Here is a 15,556-nt window from a genome sequence, read left to right on the forward strand (position 1 = left end):
GTTAGGGGGCTCTTTGGGGATTACCATGATGAGGGAGAGAACGGGGAGGTATTTGGTGAGGCGAAATTGAGAAAGGCGCGATGGAACGAGGAGGACGCTGGAAAGTTTTCTGTTCTCGTTGGTTTGCCTCAGAGTATCCTAACCTCAATGTGAACAATGCAAAGAGGGTGGTTGTGTTTGCTGCTTAAACATCAGGTATCACTGCCACGAAGAGCAAATAAGGATGAATGAAGACCGAAGGATTTATTATTCTTTCATTATATTTTTAATAGAACCCAAACCACAAAGGCTACTAACAATAAAGCAAAACTAGGGAAATGCTGTGCAATAAATTAACAATATACAGTAGAAAGTGCTTCATTTTATATACAATTAAATACATCAGGAGGGCAGCAAAGGTCAGGGGGCCGGATGATTAGAGAGCAGACGGTCCCCAAAAATGTCAAAATGTTTAGAAATAAATTCAAAGCTTGGCAGTGATATATTTGAGAAGAAAAAAAACAAGATTACTGCTAGCATGACAGTCTAAAGGTATTTCTGGGAATACAACTTGACAGGTTCTTGAAAATTGTGATGTTAAAAGCTAATTATGGTGTCCTCCTTCACACAAAAACTATTAAACCCCCTAGGTTTATGTGTATGTATGAAAATAAATAAATCATGTTGTGGTGAATTTTGGAGTCCGAGAAATGCTCCTCAAATGCCCAGTGACTTTTCAAAATGTTGTAAAAAGAAAATAAAAGTATAAAAATATATCTTAAATACATTTATACCAGACATTCTACAAGGTTGTAAACGTTCTCTATCATGTGGCTTTGTGCACATCCAGCTGGTTTTTAACATTTAATACAAAAAAAGACAATGAAGATGGTCTGAAATTGTATTTTTGCTAAACTTTTGTCCAAAACACACACTATCTGAGCATGCACAGAGAGTTTGGGTTGTCGACAGGAGCTGCAAGTGGTATAAATATGGTGACAGCGTGATGAAGATGCTCAGTGCTTCTTCCTCAGTCGGAGGTTCTTCCGGCGGCTACTGGCACTCTCATTCCTTCCCCTCTGGCCTCCTTTCTTCACACAAAAGTACTTGGTCACTGTCTTCCTGCACTGCTCGCACTTCACAGCGCAGCACCAGTGGAATTTACAATTACAGCTCGACACCATCTCAGCTTTGCGCTCCTCCACTGCCAGCCCGCACTCCCCACACAGCCTCTTGCAGCTCCGTTTCTCCCACTTGCTCAAGTTCTTGCCCTTCTTCAGGCACTCACGGCCCTCCGTGCCCGGCAAGCCCAGGGTGCGGTTCTCCAGGCAGTAGTCGGGGGAGTCTTCGAGGTGGACCAGCTCCTTACGAGAGATGGAGTTAAAGGTCTCGGCGATGGCCCCTCGGCTGGCCGCGCTGTTCCCCGCTCCCCGGAGGAGGTCCACCTTCAGAGCCCTGTGGTACTTCTCCTTCAGGTAGTTGCCCACCTCCCTGAACTCCGGCAGCTGCAGCCAGCAGGTCTGGGTGGTGCAGCTTCCTGACACCCCGTGGCACTTACACGTCCTCTGCATGGTCCCCTTCACAGCCTGGGGACACAGCAAGAATCTTTATTAAAATGTATTTAACGTTGAATAATGTGTGTGTGTGTGTGTGTGTGTGTGTGTAGACAGGATGTCCATTGTCGCTTGATTGATGTCTTGTCAAATTAACTGATTGTATTCTCATCGTTTTCCAGTTTTGGCACAAAAGGGATGAATGCGCTGAAAGGAAGAAATGATAGCTTCAAGGTCCATAGCTGCGTTCCTCGGTCGTCCTCAGTGTTTCCTGACTTTACCCGACACAAAACAGCTGTCGGTTGAAAGGGAACATTTTCCTTTCCGCGAGGAGGGGATGAACTTTTCTGTCGAGGTGAGGCTGAATCAAAGTTTCACATTGAGTCCCATTGTGCCTCCAGAAGAAATAGAAGTATTTATTTAACATGTTCATTATCAACATGTTTTCTAGTGTGAGAAGAACCAATGGAGAGGCCCATTGAGTGGAGAAATGGAGAAAAAAAGGATTTTTTTTCTCTCTCTTTCTATCCCCATTTTTTTTCTGTTACAATGATGCTCCAGGTGCCATGGGGATCCTAGGGCCCAACAGGGGGGAGCAAAGGCACCGTAAACAAAGAGTACTTCAGCTGCACGCCTGTGGTCTCCTCAGACTCCCTCTGGGCCAAACAAAGACCAACATAAATGTGGGATCCTTATTGCAAGAATAAAAACTAAACACTTATTTTAAAAAGCAGCATAATACAGAATGCCGTGCTATGTCTGGCTCCCCGGGATCTCTAATTAAGCTTGCACCAGTAATCCTGAGATTCTCTCGTTGAGGTATTGTCATAAGGGGCATTCAGCACTGGTAAATAGGCCCTTCTGGTACACCGACCACACTGTTATTATTGGGGACGAGTGGCATCTCACTTATAGCGACGTGAAAGGGATACTTGGGTGGCACACTCAGTGTAATTCAGAGCAGGGGAAAATTATTCAAAAGGTGCTTTACACTGTGGAATCAGTAGGAGGGCCAGGAAAGATCCCCACCCCCCCCCCAAAAAAAAAAAATTCAACCAAGTCGCCACCCAGTACTGTATGGTTCAAATCTAAGGCCTATGGCTCATCTCTCATCACCGTGTGGATGGAGTGAACAAAGAGCACCCACCTTGCGCCCCGCCTCGTTATTGTGGAGATTCATGGCCGCTCGTGAATCCTGTCCCGTCTCCAACGCATCGACAAACTGCTTGGAGATGGCCTCGCCGAAGCCGACGTTGTCACTGCAGCCGCCCCAGAGCCAACCGTGACCACCTGGGAGAATGGAAAACAAGTTAAAATCGTCTGCGGGTGTTAAAGTGGGTATTCATGCACACGTCTGTCTGTGTTTTTTCTCTGACCTCGTTGTCCGTTCCTGCTGTCATCACAGCCACAGTTGTCAAAGTCTCCGAGGCTGCAGTTCCTGGTCAAGGTGTACATGACCCCGGCCGAGCTGATGGCATGAACGAACGCCGTCTCCCGATTTGCTGTCAGCAGGAGAGACTCATTAACCAGCTTGTCTCATCACATGGATTCCTCCACGTAGGCGACACATTAGTACATTCCAATCTCTTCCCCTTCAACTCCCTGCATCTCATTTTAAATGTTCATTCCTGATTTTAATTAATAAAAACAGCTTGAATAATGTTCAACCGCAGTTATCTACATTTCTGAAATGTGCCCGCATGGACTTGATTTCCCATTGCCAAACACATTTGACTCTTTGTCTAGAATCTCAGTATATTGCTTTCATACGCTGCGAATAGAGGCAGTGATTTGGGAGGATGTTGGGACATGGATTAGTGTGTTTGCTCTGCCTCTATAGCGACCGTGCCCGCTGTAACCATCCCAAAGGGTGAAGACTGTTTCCACTAAGCAAACATACCCTCCCCTCTAACATAGAAACTTGAAACACAACTACACAACACATTTGAAACATCTTTGAATTACCACATTTCTTATTTGGAAGTGGAGTCTGGAGAGATGAGCTGGTGTTTGGGGGGGGGGGGGGCTTACCGCTGCGCAGGCTGCTGTGCGTGGACAGCTGCAGAGCTCTCTCGGGACAGTTCCAGCGGTCCCATGCAAACTGGTATTTGCACTCCTCTATGCCACTCTGAGCTCCTGCTGCCACGCTGCTGGAGTAGATCAGGTATGCCTGCAGCACCAGAGACAGGGGGGAATATTAAAACCTGTGACATGATGCACAATCATCTTAAGAAGATGAGAGCAAATATATCCACCTTAGATTATAAAATATAGCATCCACTTCAGGGTTTCAGTGGTTGCTAAATTGTCCTTTTTACACTTATATCTCCCTCATGGTGTCAAATGTTCTACTCTTAAATGTCACTTTCCTTCTCAAGAATTTGAATGTCCTGAATGTAGAATTTGCTCATTGTCAACCCATACGAAGCATGAACCTACTTTTTAAACTAGTGGATGCGCTGAATTTGTTGAGCTCTGTTAAAAGTATGCTCTGTCCTTGGCATTCGGCCGCCTCTCTGCAGCTTGTTCACACTGTGCGAACGATAATATAACTAATATGTCTCAAGTGGCCTTTGGGGCGATGGAGTGCCACCTCTTTCACAGGGGCCTGACTCACTAATGATGACCACCCACTACAGCAATGCCTGCCCTCGCCTCTAAAACATTCAACCCGCAGACACGCAGAGCCTCTGAGTAAGGTCAAGTGTACGAAGGGGGGAAAATAAAAATAAAAACACAAAGGGGCCGAGAATATGACTGATATATCATAAGTGGCATCATCGCATACAAACAGGTAAATGAGTTCAGATATCACAAGGACAACACAGAATCCATGTTTTCTCTCCCGTCTCTCTTTTGGGGAAAAGGACAGGGAGAAAAGATCAAAAGAAATTTGGCTTACCTTGGGTCCGGTCATCAGGAAATTATTCACTGACCTGGAAAAGGAGACAGCTTATTCACTCAAGGAAGCTCAGTGTCCTTCACAAATTCCTCTGCTAACATCTCTCATTAGTGCGCTTTGTAACAACGTTTAACCGTAACACCGGCAGGCATCCAAACCTCACTGAACATTACTGCTGAATTTGTTTTTTAAAAAAACTAGAAAAGTAAGAATTTAAGGCAATGACAATGTCAGTAACAACTGATTACTTGATATTTGGGGTTGCCAAGTTGGGGAAAATCCCGTTGACTGGTCATACTTTCCATTTGAAAATGAAAATGGATAACACAGTTATAGATGTTGGAAATGTATCTACAAATGCGCGTGGGTTTCTCACTATCTAATAAGCCACCGAGTCTGTCGTTATAAATGCTAATAAAGTCATTAATAAATGGCTTTAAGTGTTGAAAAGTTAATAAATAGATTTTGGTCTGGAGCCCTTTACTATAAATAAGCAGTCAGATGGAAGAAGTGAGTTTTCACAACCTGGCAACCCAAAGGTGGTTCTTACTAATGACTTACAACGGATGTATAAAGCATGAGTAAATTATTTATTCACCATCTATAAACGGTTAGTTACAACTACTAACATGCCTTATTAAAAAGTGTTGAACTTCAAAACAAAACAAATCCACTCATTTAAGTTTCCTTATTTCCAACCGCCAAGTTGTTCAATTAAGGGGTTTGGGTGGTCATGTTAGGCCTTTTGAATAAAACAATATGAGAGAACATATAAATGTATTAATGAATATAAACAAGGGGTTTCAAACATTTTTACTGGAAAAAAATAAATGCTTGTGTTGCACATGTTGCAACACTTTCCAATGCCATGAAATTAGCCAATATGAACATCATCAGGGAGCGCAAATGACTGCCAGAAAATTAAAAAAAAATAATATTTCACAATAGAGTAAATGAAACTCACCAGCAGCAGCACGACCTCATGTGAGCCAGGAGAATGAAAATGTAATAGAAAACCTCCAAATGCATGAACATCCTGACAGGTGAGGGGGGTGACGGTGACTCTGAGCCCTGTCCAAAGCCTGCAGACAGTCTAATGATGGAGGGGAACTGAGCTACCAGCACATGAAACTTCACCAGGGCCTTCCGAGATTCAAGGAGGGGGCTCTGAAATGGAGCTGCTCTCGTCCCAACAAGAGATTATCTGCTTAATTAAAGATTTCCCCCCCTTCTTGCTCTCTTGGCCAATCAGAAGTATTGCACCGAGGAGAGACTGAAATGATCAAAAGGGCACCCCAGGGCCTTCAGGGCCGGGCAACGGTGGCTTCCCTGCCTCCATTCAAGAGATCTGTTTAATCCCATAGGAAAAGTGTAACACTGATCCCTTGAATTCCTGGCCGAAGAGAGAAAAAAAAAGTTTATTCAAGCTATCTAACGGCCAGCTGATTGTCGGGGATTAGCGGAAAATAGTCATTTGGATGACGAATTGTTAGTTTGATCGGTCTGCAAATATCGTTCATTCTCCAGGAAGTCATTGGTGGTTTAACAAAAGGTGTGATTGAATCAATGTGTATCACTGTGAGGACTAGTACTTACACGCAGGACGATGGAAGCCTCGAAAAGTGTCATCTGTGCATCAGTTTGTTTCAAATGGGGGTCAGATCGCCTCATTATATACACATGGGCGACATAGAATAAAGTATGTCCACAATGAGATCAACCGCAGGTGGATGTTTTTCTAGAATATTCATCAGGGATTTCATTTCTGTTGTTTTTCCCTCAGATGTGCGCAGTAAAAGTCGCGGAATGGGTGTGACGATGTTTTGGTAATTATTTCCTGCAAATAAGAAAATGTCACACAGTCTGAATTTTTGTACAATTTTTAGATTTCAAAAAGAAAGACACACGTGTGAGCTCACTATAAGAATATTTTGAGGTGTTTTTTAATGCCTCTCACTGTATTGAGACTCAACGGACGTTTTATTTATTATTTTTTTATTATTATTATTTAAAATAGAAGACAGAAAATAAAAGGTGGATCGGGCCAGGGTGAAGCCCTAGCCATTGATCAGATATGGGGCATTTGCATCACTAATCCAGACGGTCCCTACCAAACACTGCATGGAGGGTTATTTCCCAATAACCCCGTCTGACCCTTAGGACCCTTCTCTTTGGCGCAGGCTACCCTTTAGCAATCTTCTTGTGTGCAAATTAGGATTAGAGAAGAAGCGATTTAGAGGGGGGCTGGGACTTCTGAGGGATGTTTTTGGATTAAGATTTAAAAAGGAATGACAAGTAAAATTAGACAACAGCCGGATCCATCCTGTTGTTTTAGCACTTTAAAACAAGATTAATTTATATGCCTATATGTTTTATTGCATCAAGTCCTAATAGCGAGTTGTCAGCCAAACTTCCATAATTGCCTTTAAATGTGAAGAATAATCGCCTGAAATGTGCATCTAATTGGATTGAACACGTATTATTCATCATATATCATGCTTGTTTATGTGAATCATCTCGAATCAGTGACACAAGGCCCTTTGAAAAGCTGCAACGTTACATCAGCCCTCACTAACAAGTCCTCTAATGTTGCACAAGTCTGCAAGAGCCGAGCTGAAAGTGCCTGACAGTCCCCCAGTGAGGTTTGTGAGCTCTGACCGGCGGCAGCGTGACTATCACCGAGGTGATACATGCCGTGGAGAGGATGGCCTGACAGTCAGCAGCCAATGGGCAGAGGGCTGATGTCACTGTCTGGCCAACAGAGATCAGCAGTCGCGGGGCCATTTACAGCACATGTGGATGATGGGACTCAGACTGCAGCATTCTCCACCAGCAACAACTACCAGCTGCAACAAACACATCGCCATTCACTGCTTTTACACAGAGCAGATAAGAGGTGTTTCTTTTGACGTGTCTTAAAGAAACTCACCAGCAGAGGGAGCACGTTCACAGAGCCCTCAAATGGTTGAGAGATGTGTCCATAACAAGACACTTAATCCCCTTTATTTAATCCCCAGGAAGGAAATTCTCATTTTGCTCACCCACTTCAGCAAAATCAGGCTGTTTCAACTCCTGCAGGAGTGGAAACACGACACATCTCATCATACTGTCATATGTCTGTATCTGCTGGAGTCTGTCCTCCAGGAAACCTCGAGGAACGCTCAAACAATATCTGCAGGTATTTTAAGTATGTGTGATGATGTCACAAGTACAACGGTGTCAGATGCGGGCGAGACACACGTGAGCCGAAAATGAAAAGCAGAGGTAGATCCCCATCAGCATAGGCATGTAGACGGGAGACAATGATGTCAATTAACAAGTATGTCCAAAAACAGGAGCGGCAAGATGAAGATAATAAAAAAAAATGGCAGATTATTAACCTCAGTTTGACCAACTCATGGGATCGGAAAAGAATATTGTGTCGGTGGATAAAAACTGTCCGTAAAGATCCCATGGTTTACACACACGTCAGATATCATGCGTTGATGTGCATTTCACAGTTCATTTTCCATATGATATTGCATGTCACAGTAGTGATGACATAACCTCCATTTTCAATTAAATAACTAAGCACCACATTTCTATTATTTTTGACAGCAAGCTCGCTTTTATTCTTCATGGCACACAATCCAAAGCACTTTGTTGCTTTTCAATAGTTCTTTAAAGTAGAGTTAATATATTAACTTCAATAAAAAGTTCATTATCAGAAGTGATTGTTATTATTGTAGTATCCACAAGAGTATAACAGAAATGGTACGATCATATTTTTTTTAATTCAATATACAAATAAGGAATATTACATTATTCCAACACAAACGGCAAAACATATTTTGTCACAAGTAGAAAATTCAGTTTATTTACGGTACATACAGTGGGCAAAAACATTCTTTGGGAAAAAAAGTGCCATTTTTAAGGCATTCAAACTTCAAGAAGTTAACACTGTAAAAAAGTGTTGCTTTGGAAAAGAAGAAGTGTGACAAATATCACAACATTATCATTATTGATATAATAAGTCTGGATCTTGCTTTAAGCATTTGTTTGGTTACAAAATGAGTGAAATATTCCAAACAATATATATATTATTTTTAGTAATTGTTGATTGGCCCATCTTTTTAGTTGTTTCTTAAAAACAGACAGATACCAAACACATGTGATTAGACAGAACTAATTCTGAGCCCTCATTCATTTCCATAACTTGCCCTTTTACTTTCTTTCTTTTTTTTAACTCAGGTGTACAACCCCCATAAGGCATTTGGGCATGAGTCCTGACACATGTTTGAACGATAGATCACACAGCACAAAAGGTAAATGCCTATAGCCTTATCCAAGGAAGAGGGAAATTTGAACTCTGAGTGCATTTCAAAGGAATACAAAATAAATGCAAATAATTATCTCTTTCCAGGTTAAGAGTGACAAGTCTGGTTCTAAGTTTCAGTCTGAGTTTGAGGCAGCTTCACCACTCAACCAGGGCTATATACTGCGTTGCACCAGAGAGCTTTATTCCTCACTAATAACCCCTCTTGTACAGTTGAAGACAGTGGGAGTGAAAATATCCCAAAGTATAACACATCTGTACTGTTTTCACCCAGGGTTGCTCCGGTATAATAAATGGGGACGGTTAACCGTCTTGGTGGTGGCCTTGTTCACAGCAGCTTATGGTTTAGTAAGACTACTATCTTACCAAAATTAAAGAAAACCGTAGCTTAAAATAGATAAACAATAATAAAGATGAAACTCCCTGTGGAATGAGACAAAGCAGTACCAACAGAAGTTAGAGCAAAAGGCCCTCAACATCGCCTGTAACGAAACCTCACTGTTAAGGGTTTCAATCAAGCTTTCAAAGTGCCAAAGACTATTAATAAATAGTACATTAACAAATAAGATATACAGTAAATTATTCTGTAATTACCGCTTTCACACACCGCTCACACAGACTTGTTCTTGGTTGTCCTACTGCTGCCAAAAGAGACTTAAATCCCAGTTAGCCCATTTCATAAATTACGGTGAAAAGCTGTGCTTGCATATGTAGCCAGGTTGCTGGCCTTGACTAATAGTCGGTGAGGACACTTCAAAACTTAAAAAGAGACCCACACAATTTATGGAAAGGTCTACAACTCTTTAAAGCCAATATTAGTCTCAGGCGGAGGCTTAATTTATAATCAGAAGCATGGTAATCAACCCCCACCCCTCCACCACTGAAATTCTGCTATACCTGTTGCTACGTTCTGTCTTTGTTCGACACGTCAGTGTCAGTTGCAGAGTTTGTCGATATCGTGACTCAGCCACTGTATTTGCTGGCGTCTCCCGTTCGTTGCTTACGGGCGGTGATAATCTCCTTCGACACCCTCTTGGGGTCCTTGGCCAAGCCCAAGAAGCACATGGTGTCTATAAAGGCAGTGGTCAGATTAAGCTTGCAGCCAAACTCACTCGTGGCATAGTCAAAGGGGAATGTGTGATGGTAGTTGTGGAAGCCTTCCCCTGAAAACCAACAAGAAAGACTTAGTGTTTTGCTGAGAGTCAACAAGTTCAGTACATTCATTTGAATACATCACACGATTGCAGTGACAAACAGCCATTGGTAGCTTGTGATTTCATGCTAAGTGGAGAAATTGAATTGAAAGGGAATTTAATCTTTTTTTTTTTTAATCTTTAAATCTCAATGAAATGGAAGTTAGAAGTGAGAGCTGTATGCAACGAGAATGAGAAAAAAAAAAAAAAAAATATATATATATATATATATACACCTACATACGTGTGTGTGTGTGTGTGCGTGTGTGTGTGTGTGTGAAATTACTGGGGATGTGATCTAAAAGGGTTAATCTGGAATTTTATTATAAACTATATGACTGACTGTATAATATGATTGACAAGGAACCAAATACCAAGCTATCAGATTTGCCAACTTAAGTCATTGTCATCATTATGACACTGTTTGGTTGCCAAGATAACAGCACAGGCGTGCCCGTAGCCTTAGGAGATACGACACCTATGACTCCCATGGCACATTGCAGTAGAAAACATCTAAATCAACAAGCACATAAGGATGCAGCCCACACAAGTTATATTGGTGGTAAAAAAAAAAGGCAACAGGCTGAACTCTGGAGAACTTAACTTAAATTAAATTGAGATATCTGTCATTCAAACATCTGGTGCCCTGTAGTAAGCAATCCAGGAGACAAAGTTGTGTGGATGAACATTGAGGTAATCATCAGAAACCTTCCAATGTGAACTCAAGTTGAAAAAAGGCTTCCAACGCAAAGTGGTTACAGCCTCACGCCTCCGTTTACTAAGAATGTGTTTACTACAGCAGCTCTGTGAGTAACCTGGGAAACTAATTAAAATGACACACTAGGTGTGACTTAAAAAATAAAACTGGAACGCAATTACTTCCAATACATTTTTTCAATTTGTTCTCACAGTAGCCAGGCAGCATTTAGTTAGGTGCAGTACTACACAAAAAATAATGTTATTTATAAACTTTGGAGATAAACTGCTGAGCTGAAAGTAAAGAAAAGTCTGCCGGAATTTCTTCAATTACTTAACTTGTGAATTTAATGCAGTTTCGCAGCTAACAAAGCTCAGTACTGTTCGTAGCATCACACCCCTGTTCAGCCGCCACAAAGTATTGACTCGACACTGAAAATAACCCCAGTGTCCAATTTAAAAAAAGAAAAAAAAAAAACTAAGTACACAACTCGAAAGCTGACCGCCACTGAAGTTCAAAGCTAAACCTGGCACAGGCCGGGCAAAATAAACATCAGCCTCCGGATTAGCAGTCCCACCACAGATGCCAGACTGAACCAGCGTTGAGGAATCCCCCACTGTGGTTGACTTGACAAGGCAAGCTTTCAACAAGTGATGAAAAGATCACTCAAATAACACATAAATGTCAGAGAAACAATATTGCATATTAAACAGGCTGTTTCCTTACCTATGGCAGTGACGGCAACCAGTGGGTTTTCCCTCGGGTTAATGGTCTTGTCATAAGGCCTGGTGCCCCATATGTGCGCAGCGCTGTTGACCAGCCAGGTGGCATTGAGCATCACAGCGTATCTCAGGAGTCCAGGGACGAAGTATCCCACAAGCAAGGATTCACCCCAGAAGTACCAGGGCACAAACATGGGCACGAGGAAGCAAAGGACCACCACCGACATCTTGTAGTGCCTGAAATGAAACAACAAACTGCATCTCACACAGATCCAGTCTCACTCAATCTGAGACATGACAAAGCATATTGTGCCACACTCTAAATTGGGAGATAAAAAAAGATATTGCATCTCATGCGATCTTGTGTCAATATATCATTGTTAAAACAAGATTAAAATATGTACCAATGCCAGGAAAAGGGTCCCATAGAGACAACAAATGGTTTCCTACATTGTTTTGAGGGCAATTACAAACAGAGTAGACGTGTTGACAGGGTCACTACATGGGGGCAAGCTGTGATTTGAGCCCTGGTCCAAAAAGCATCCTTTATCAGTAGATCATGGATAGCAAGTGTTATCATGTCAATATAACCCAGATTACAACATCCTGTACAGTTTGTGCCAAATAGCCCAGTGACAATATTTAAAATAAGCCCTGCAAATACATTCATAGGCATCTATCTCTCTGTCAACGATATATTCAGCGGCAACGTTCAGCTCCAAATCAGGAAGGAGTGTGACATTCATCCATTCCTTAGGGTAGCAGAGGTGTGAAGGATGTTGGCGCTCTGCCTTTGACACCAGCTGGTGCAGGTTCATGGGCCGTCTCAGACCAAAAGTCAGTTTTGACATTAATGATTGAACCATGACTATGCCCCCCCCCCTGCAGTCCCACAGACTGCTGCAGTCCCACAGACCGGTTTGTATCAGCATTTTGTCTGAAGAAAGTATAATAATAATTTTGCAGATTTGTTGACTGAATAATGTCATGTCATAGGTGGAATACAGTTTCCCCCCAAAAATGCATTTTGCTAATAAATAATAGTTGCCCAGGCGACCACAAAAACGTTTGATCACATGCAGACTCTCGTTGTCGCTGAATAGGATCTGTTTAGTCGGCGTCCTTGGGATTCTTTCGTTTGACAAGCGCAACAACAGTAAACTCCCAATACAACGCTGCATAATGTTTGCTCACCGTCTCTGAAACATGACCACTTTATCTGCCTTCAGGTCTGACAGCTCCAGTTTTTTGCCCTTTTCAATGACGTCAGGGTGTTTGCGAACCATCAGCCAACCGATGTGGGCGAAGAAGAACCCCCGCGTGGCATTGTGGGGGTCTGCATCCGTCTCAGAGTACTTGTGGTGGACGCGGTGGTCCCTTGCCCACTCATATATGTCATTCTGCTCACAGAAGAGACAGACAGATAGAGAGGATTATGTGAGGCACGCATAGATATGCATGGGAGTTTCAGATCATCAGATTAAGGTCAGAGATAACAGTGACAACAAAACAATAAATACATAGCACTTAGATTGCAGATTATACTGAAATCTTACACAATTATTAACAATACAATTGCTGCAGATCTTGTAACAAAGTCAATGTGATACATATGAAGCATTAAGATGGCTTTAAAAGTCTCTCCAGGCATATTTTATGACATAAAATGCTCTGCATTGAATAATTCTTTACATGTTTTATCACCAATTGCCTGACTAAAACTGCCAAAATTATATCTAGTCCTTCTTCCTCATTAGAAAACAATTTCAGATTAGCATTCTGCACAACAAACATCACAGTCAAGGGACAATAAGCAAAAAAAAAAAATTTTCCGAGTGAACTTAAAGCTGAAGTAGCAACTGAGAAGGAACAAATGGAAATACGCAACCAGGTGTACCCTCTGGGGATCAATAAAGGTGTGTCATATACTTTATTTTCCTTGGCCCCCTCTTTTACCTGAAAGGCCATGGAGTTGGCGAGAGCGAGGAACATTCGCAGAGGAACAGAGGCCTTGTAGGATCTGTGGCTCCATAATCTGTGTGCGCCGGCAGTCACACCGAGAGCACTGATGAGGTAGCACACCGCAGCTAAAAGAAAGAGGTGGAAAAAAGGACAGATATCTTAGGGGAAACTGTCACCACTACACTGAGATTAATTTTACACCCATGAGAGCAGAGTCACTGGGACACCATGTTCTTTCCATTACACCCTGGCCTCTTTGTTCAGAGAAAAAGTCATCTATGTGAGGGAGATGGGACAGTGGGAGCCTGCAGGTCTGCCCTCACACTTTTGTTGTTCTAAAACTGCTGAATGTGTTCCTATGTGAAGCCCAGACAAGACTACCCAGGATTTGAGACCCGTGGGGTTTCTGACTGGCAAAGAGCATTCTGTTGTTGGTGCCACGCAGCTCACAATGGGATGTCTATGGAAATGGTGATTGTGCTTTGTCTTCCCCGGTGAAATAATATGCAGCTCAGCATTGCAAAAGAGAAGGGGAAATTATGCAGTGCCAGAGTAGAAACAAAGTTGAGACTGTTCAGGAATTTGACTCATGCTTCACTAGTCTAAATGTACAGGGCATATCATTTAATATACCACCAACAGTTGGTATGTCATCGCTGTTATTCAAACACTTACTCCCAGCAAGCTCAATTTTTTTTTTTTTTTTTTTTAAATCAGCCACAGGTTTGTGCTCTTCACATATATTTGGATGGATGTGTAAAATGAAGGCCAGAGTGACTCATTCTCCATTATTCCTATAGACATGACCATACGTATTGTAGTTAGCAGTGATCACACAACATCAGCACATTCTGGTATCCGACTGTGGCCAACGGGGGAGGAGGACAAACAAAACAAAAACAAACAACAACAAAAATGCTGCACCGCTAGGCTTGCTACAGCACGGTAAATACTTACTCCACGCAAGAGTTGAAGCCGATGCGTAGGGAACGAGAACCAGTCCATAAAGAGCACCGCCGTGTAGGAGGGACATTAGTATGATATTCCTCCACACCAGCATCCTCGGCGGTTTGGGACCTTCTTTTTCCTCATAGGTGTCGTCAAAAACATCCTCCACCGTCGACGCCGCTGCCATGGCTCCTGCTGTGATCTGTTGCGTGTCACCGTGATGATTCCTGGTTTCCGTTTCGGTCATTTTCGCTGAAAATGGGTTCTGTAACAAGCGGTGCGCAGCAGGGAGAAAAAGGGAGCGAGAGAGGGGGAGAGAGAGAGACGTCGCTCAGTTAAATGCGCACGGCGGGATGCAGAAGCAGGGAGGACGTAGCGTTACACGCAGCAGTCAGTCTCCGGTTGATACACTAATGAACGTGGCCGAAAGCGTACCGCTCTTGTCCTGTGGCATGGTGTGTGTGTGTGTGTGTGCGTGTGAGCGTGTGAGAGAGAGAGTGGTGTGACACTGTCGGTTACTGGTATGCCGTAGCCGCTCTACTGGTTAACCGTGTAACGGCTGGCGCAGAAGTTATACCGCTTCCTACCGCCATATAACGTTACCGGTGGCATATCCAAGTCTGTCATTCATTCCCTCTTTTTTTTACACCGTTTTTTTTTTAACGCCCCCTCTTATTAGTGTCGTGTGCCAATTGTTAGTGACATTCCGCTTTGTCGCAGCTTCTTAACCTGCGGGGACAAAACGGGATGTCGCTCCTCTCACACACCCAGCGGTTTGTGACTTTAGCGGTGTATCACCGGAAGGTGCCACTGTGTGCGCCCACATGTAGCTTACCGTGTAAAGCACACCGGATGTCAAGGTTTAAAAAAAAAAAAAAAAACTCGCAGACAAGTTTTAACGCCACTAAAGTGCACTTCCGGTAAGCAACTGGGACGTTAAACTTTTCTGCTGGTTTAGCTAGCAGGGCTAAAACGTTAGCCGCGCGCGCGGGGCTGAATGCACTCAAACTCGGCTGTTAGCTACATAACGTTAGCAGGGAACATGGAGGCACTGATTTAAGTTTAACGAACGTCCTTACGCTAATGTAAGAGCCCGTACGCGCCGGTGACATCGCAGTGATGTGCTGCTGGTGCACGGGCAGAAGCTACAGCTGCTCGTCGGTACATTACCTTGGTCAGAACAGCAGCGACGCCACTAGTCAAATACCACTCCAAATTTGCATATGGCTCCTCAAAAACGTCCATTCAAATTATGTTTTGAGCGCCCGGGCTGAGCCTACTCACC

The 15,556-nt window shown here is 43.0% G+C and overlaps 2 protein-coding genes across 2 annotated transcripts; both read right to left on the bottom strand.

Moving 5' to 3' along the window:
* Nucleotides 1-903: 903 nt before the first annotated feature.
* On the bottom strand, nucleotides 904-5,622 carry wnt8b (wingless-type MMTV integration site family, member 8b). Its single transcript, XM_084021393.1, has 6 exons — nucleotides 5,399-5,622; nucleotides 4,435-4,468; nucleotides 3,564-3,702; nucleotides 2,909-3,034; nucleotides 2,680-2,822; nucleotides 904-1,565 (listed from the first exon to the last, which is right to left on the bottom strand). The coding sequence occupies exons 1-6, from the start codon at nucleotides 5,467-5,469 to the stop codon at nucleotides 996-998; spliced, it is 1,083 nt and encodes a 360-aa protein (XP_083877519.1). The 5' UTR covers nucleotides 5,470-5,622; the 3' UTR covers nucleotides 904-995.
* Nucleotides 5,623-8,185: 2,563 nt separating this feature from the next.
* Nucleotides 8,186-15,531, bottom strand: scdb (stearoyl-CoA desaturase b). Its single transcript, XM_084020715.1, has 6 exons — nucleotides 15,442-15,531; nucleotides 14,281-14,536; nucleotides 13,318-13,448; nucleotides 12,556-12,761; nucleotides 11,366-11,598; nucleotides 8,186-9,912 (listed from the first exon to the last, which is right to left on the bottom strand). Exons 1-6 carry the CDS (start codon nucleotides 15,514-15,516, stop codon nucleotides 9,713-9,715), a joined length of 1,101 nt encoding a protein of 366 aa, XP_083876841.1. The 5' UTR covers nucleotides 15,517-15,531; the 3' UTR covers nucleotides 8,186-9,712.
* Between the last annotated feature and the right edge of the window lie 25 nt (nucleotides 15,532-15,556).

Source organism: Eutrigla gurnardus (genome assembly GCF_963514095.1).
Source record: "Eutrigla gurnardus genome assembly, chromosome: 11".
Classification (NCBI taxonomy): domain Eukaryota; kingdom Metazoa; phylum Chordata; class Actinopteri; order Perciformes; family Triglidae; genus Eutrigla; species Eutrigla gurnardus.

Coding starts and splice junctions, on each gene's coding strand:
- scdb (XM_084020715.1), bottom strand. CDS start 15,516: ATGGACGTTTTTGAGGAGCCATATGCAAATTTGGAGTGGTATTTGACT. Junction 12,762..13,317: donor CCAACTCCATGGCCTTTCAG/GTAAAAGAGGGG, acceptor TTCTGTGAGCAG/AATGACATATATGAGTGGGC. Junction 9,913..11,365: donor GGTTGCCGTCACTGCCATAG/GTAAGGAAACAG, acceptor GTTGGTTTTCAG/GGGAAGGCTTCCACAACTAC.
- wnt8b (XM_084021393.1), bottom strand. CDS start 5,469: ATGTTCATGCATTTGGAGGTTTTCTATTACATTTTCATTCTCCTGGCT. Junction 2,823..2,908: donor CAGCAGGAACGGACAACGAG/GTCAGAGAAAAA, acceptor CCATTCTCCCAG/GTGGTCACGGTTGGCTCTGG. Junction 1,566..2,679: donor ATAACGAGGCGGGGCGCAAG/GTGGGTGCTCTT, acceptor CTGTGTCCCCAG/GCTGTGAAGGGGACCATGCA.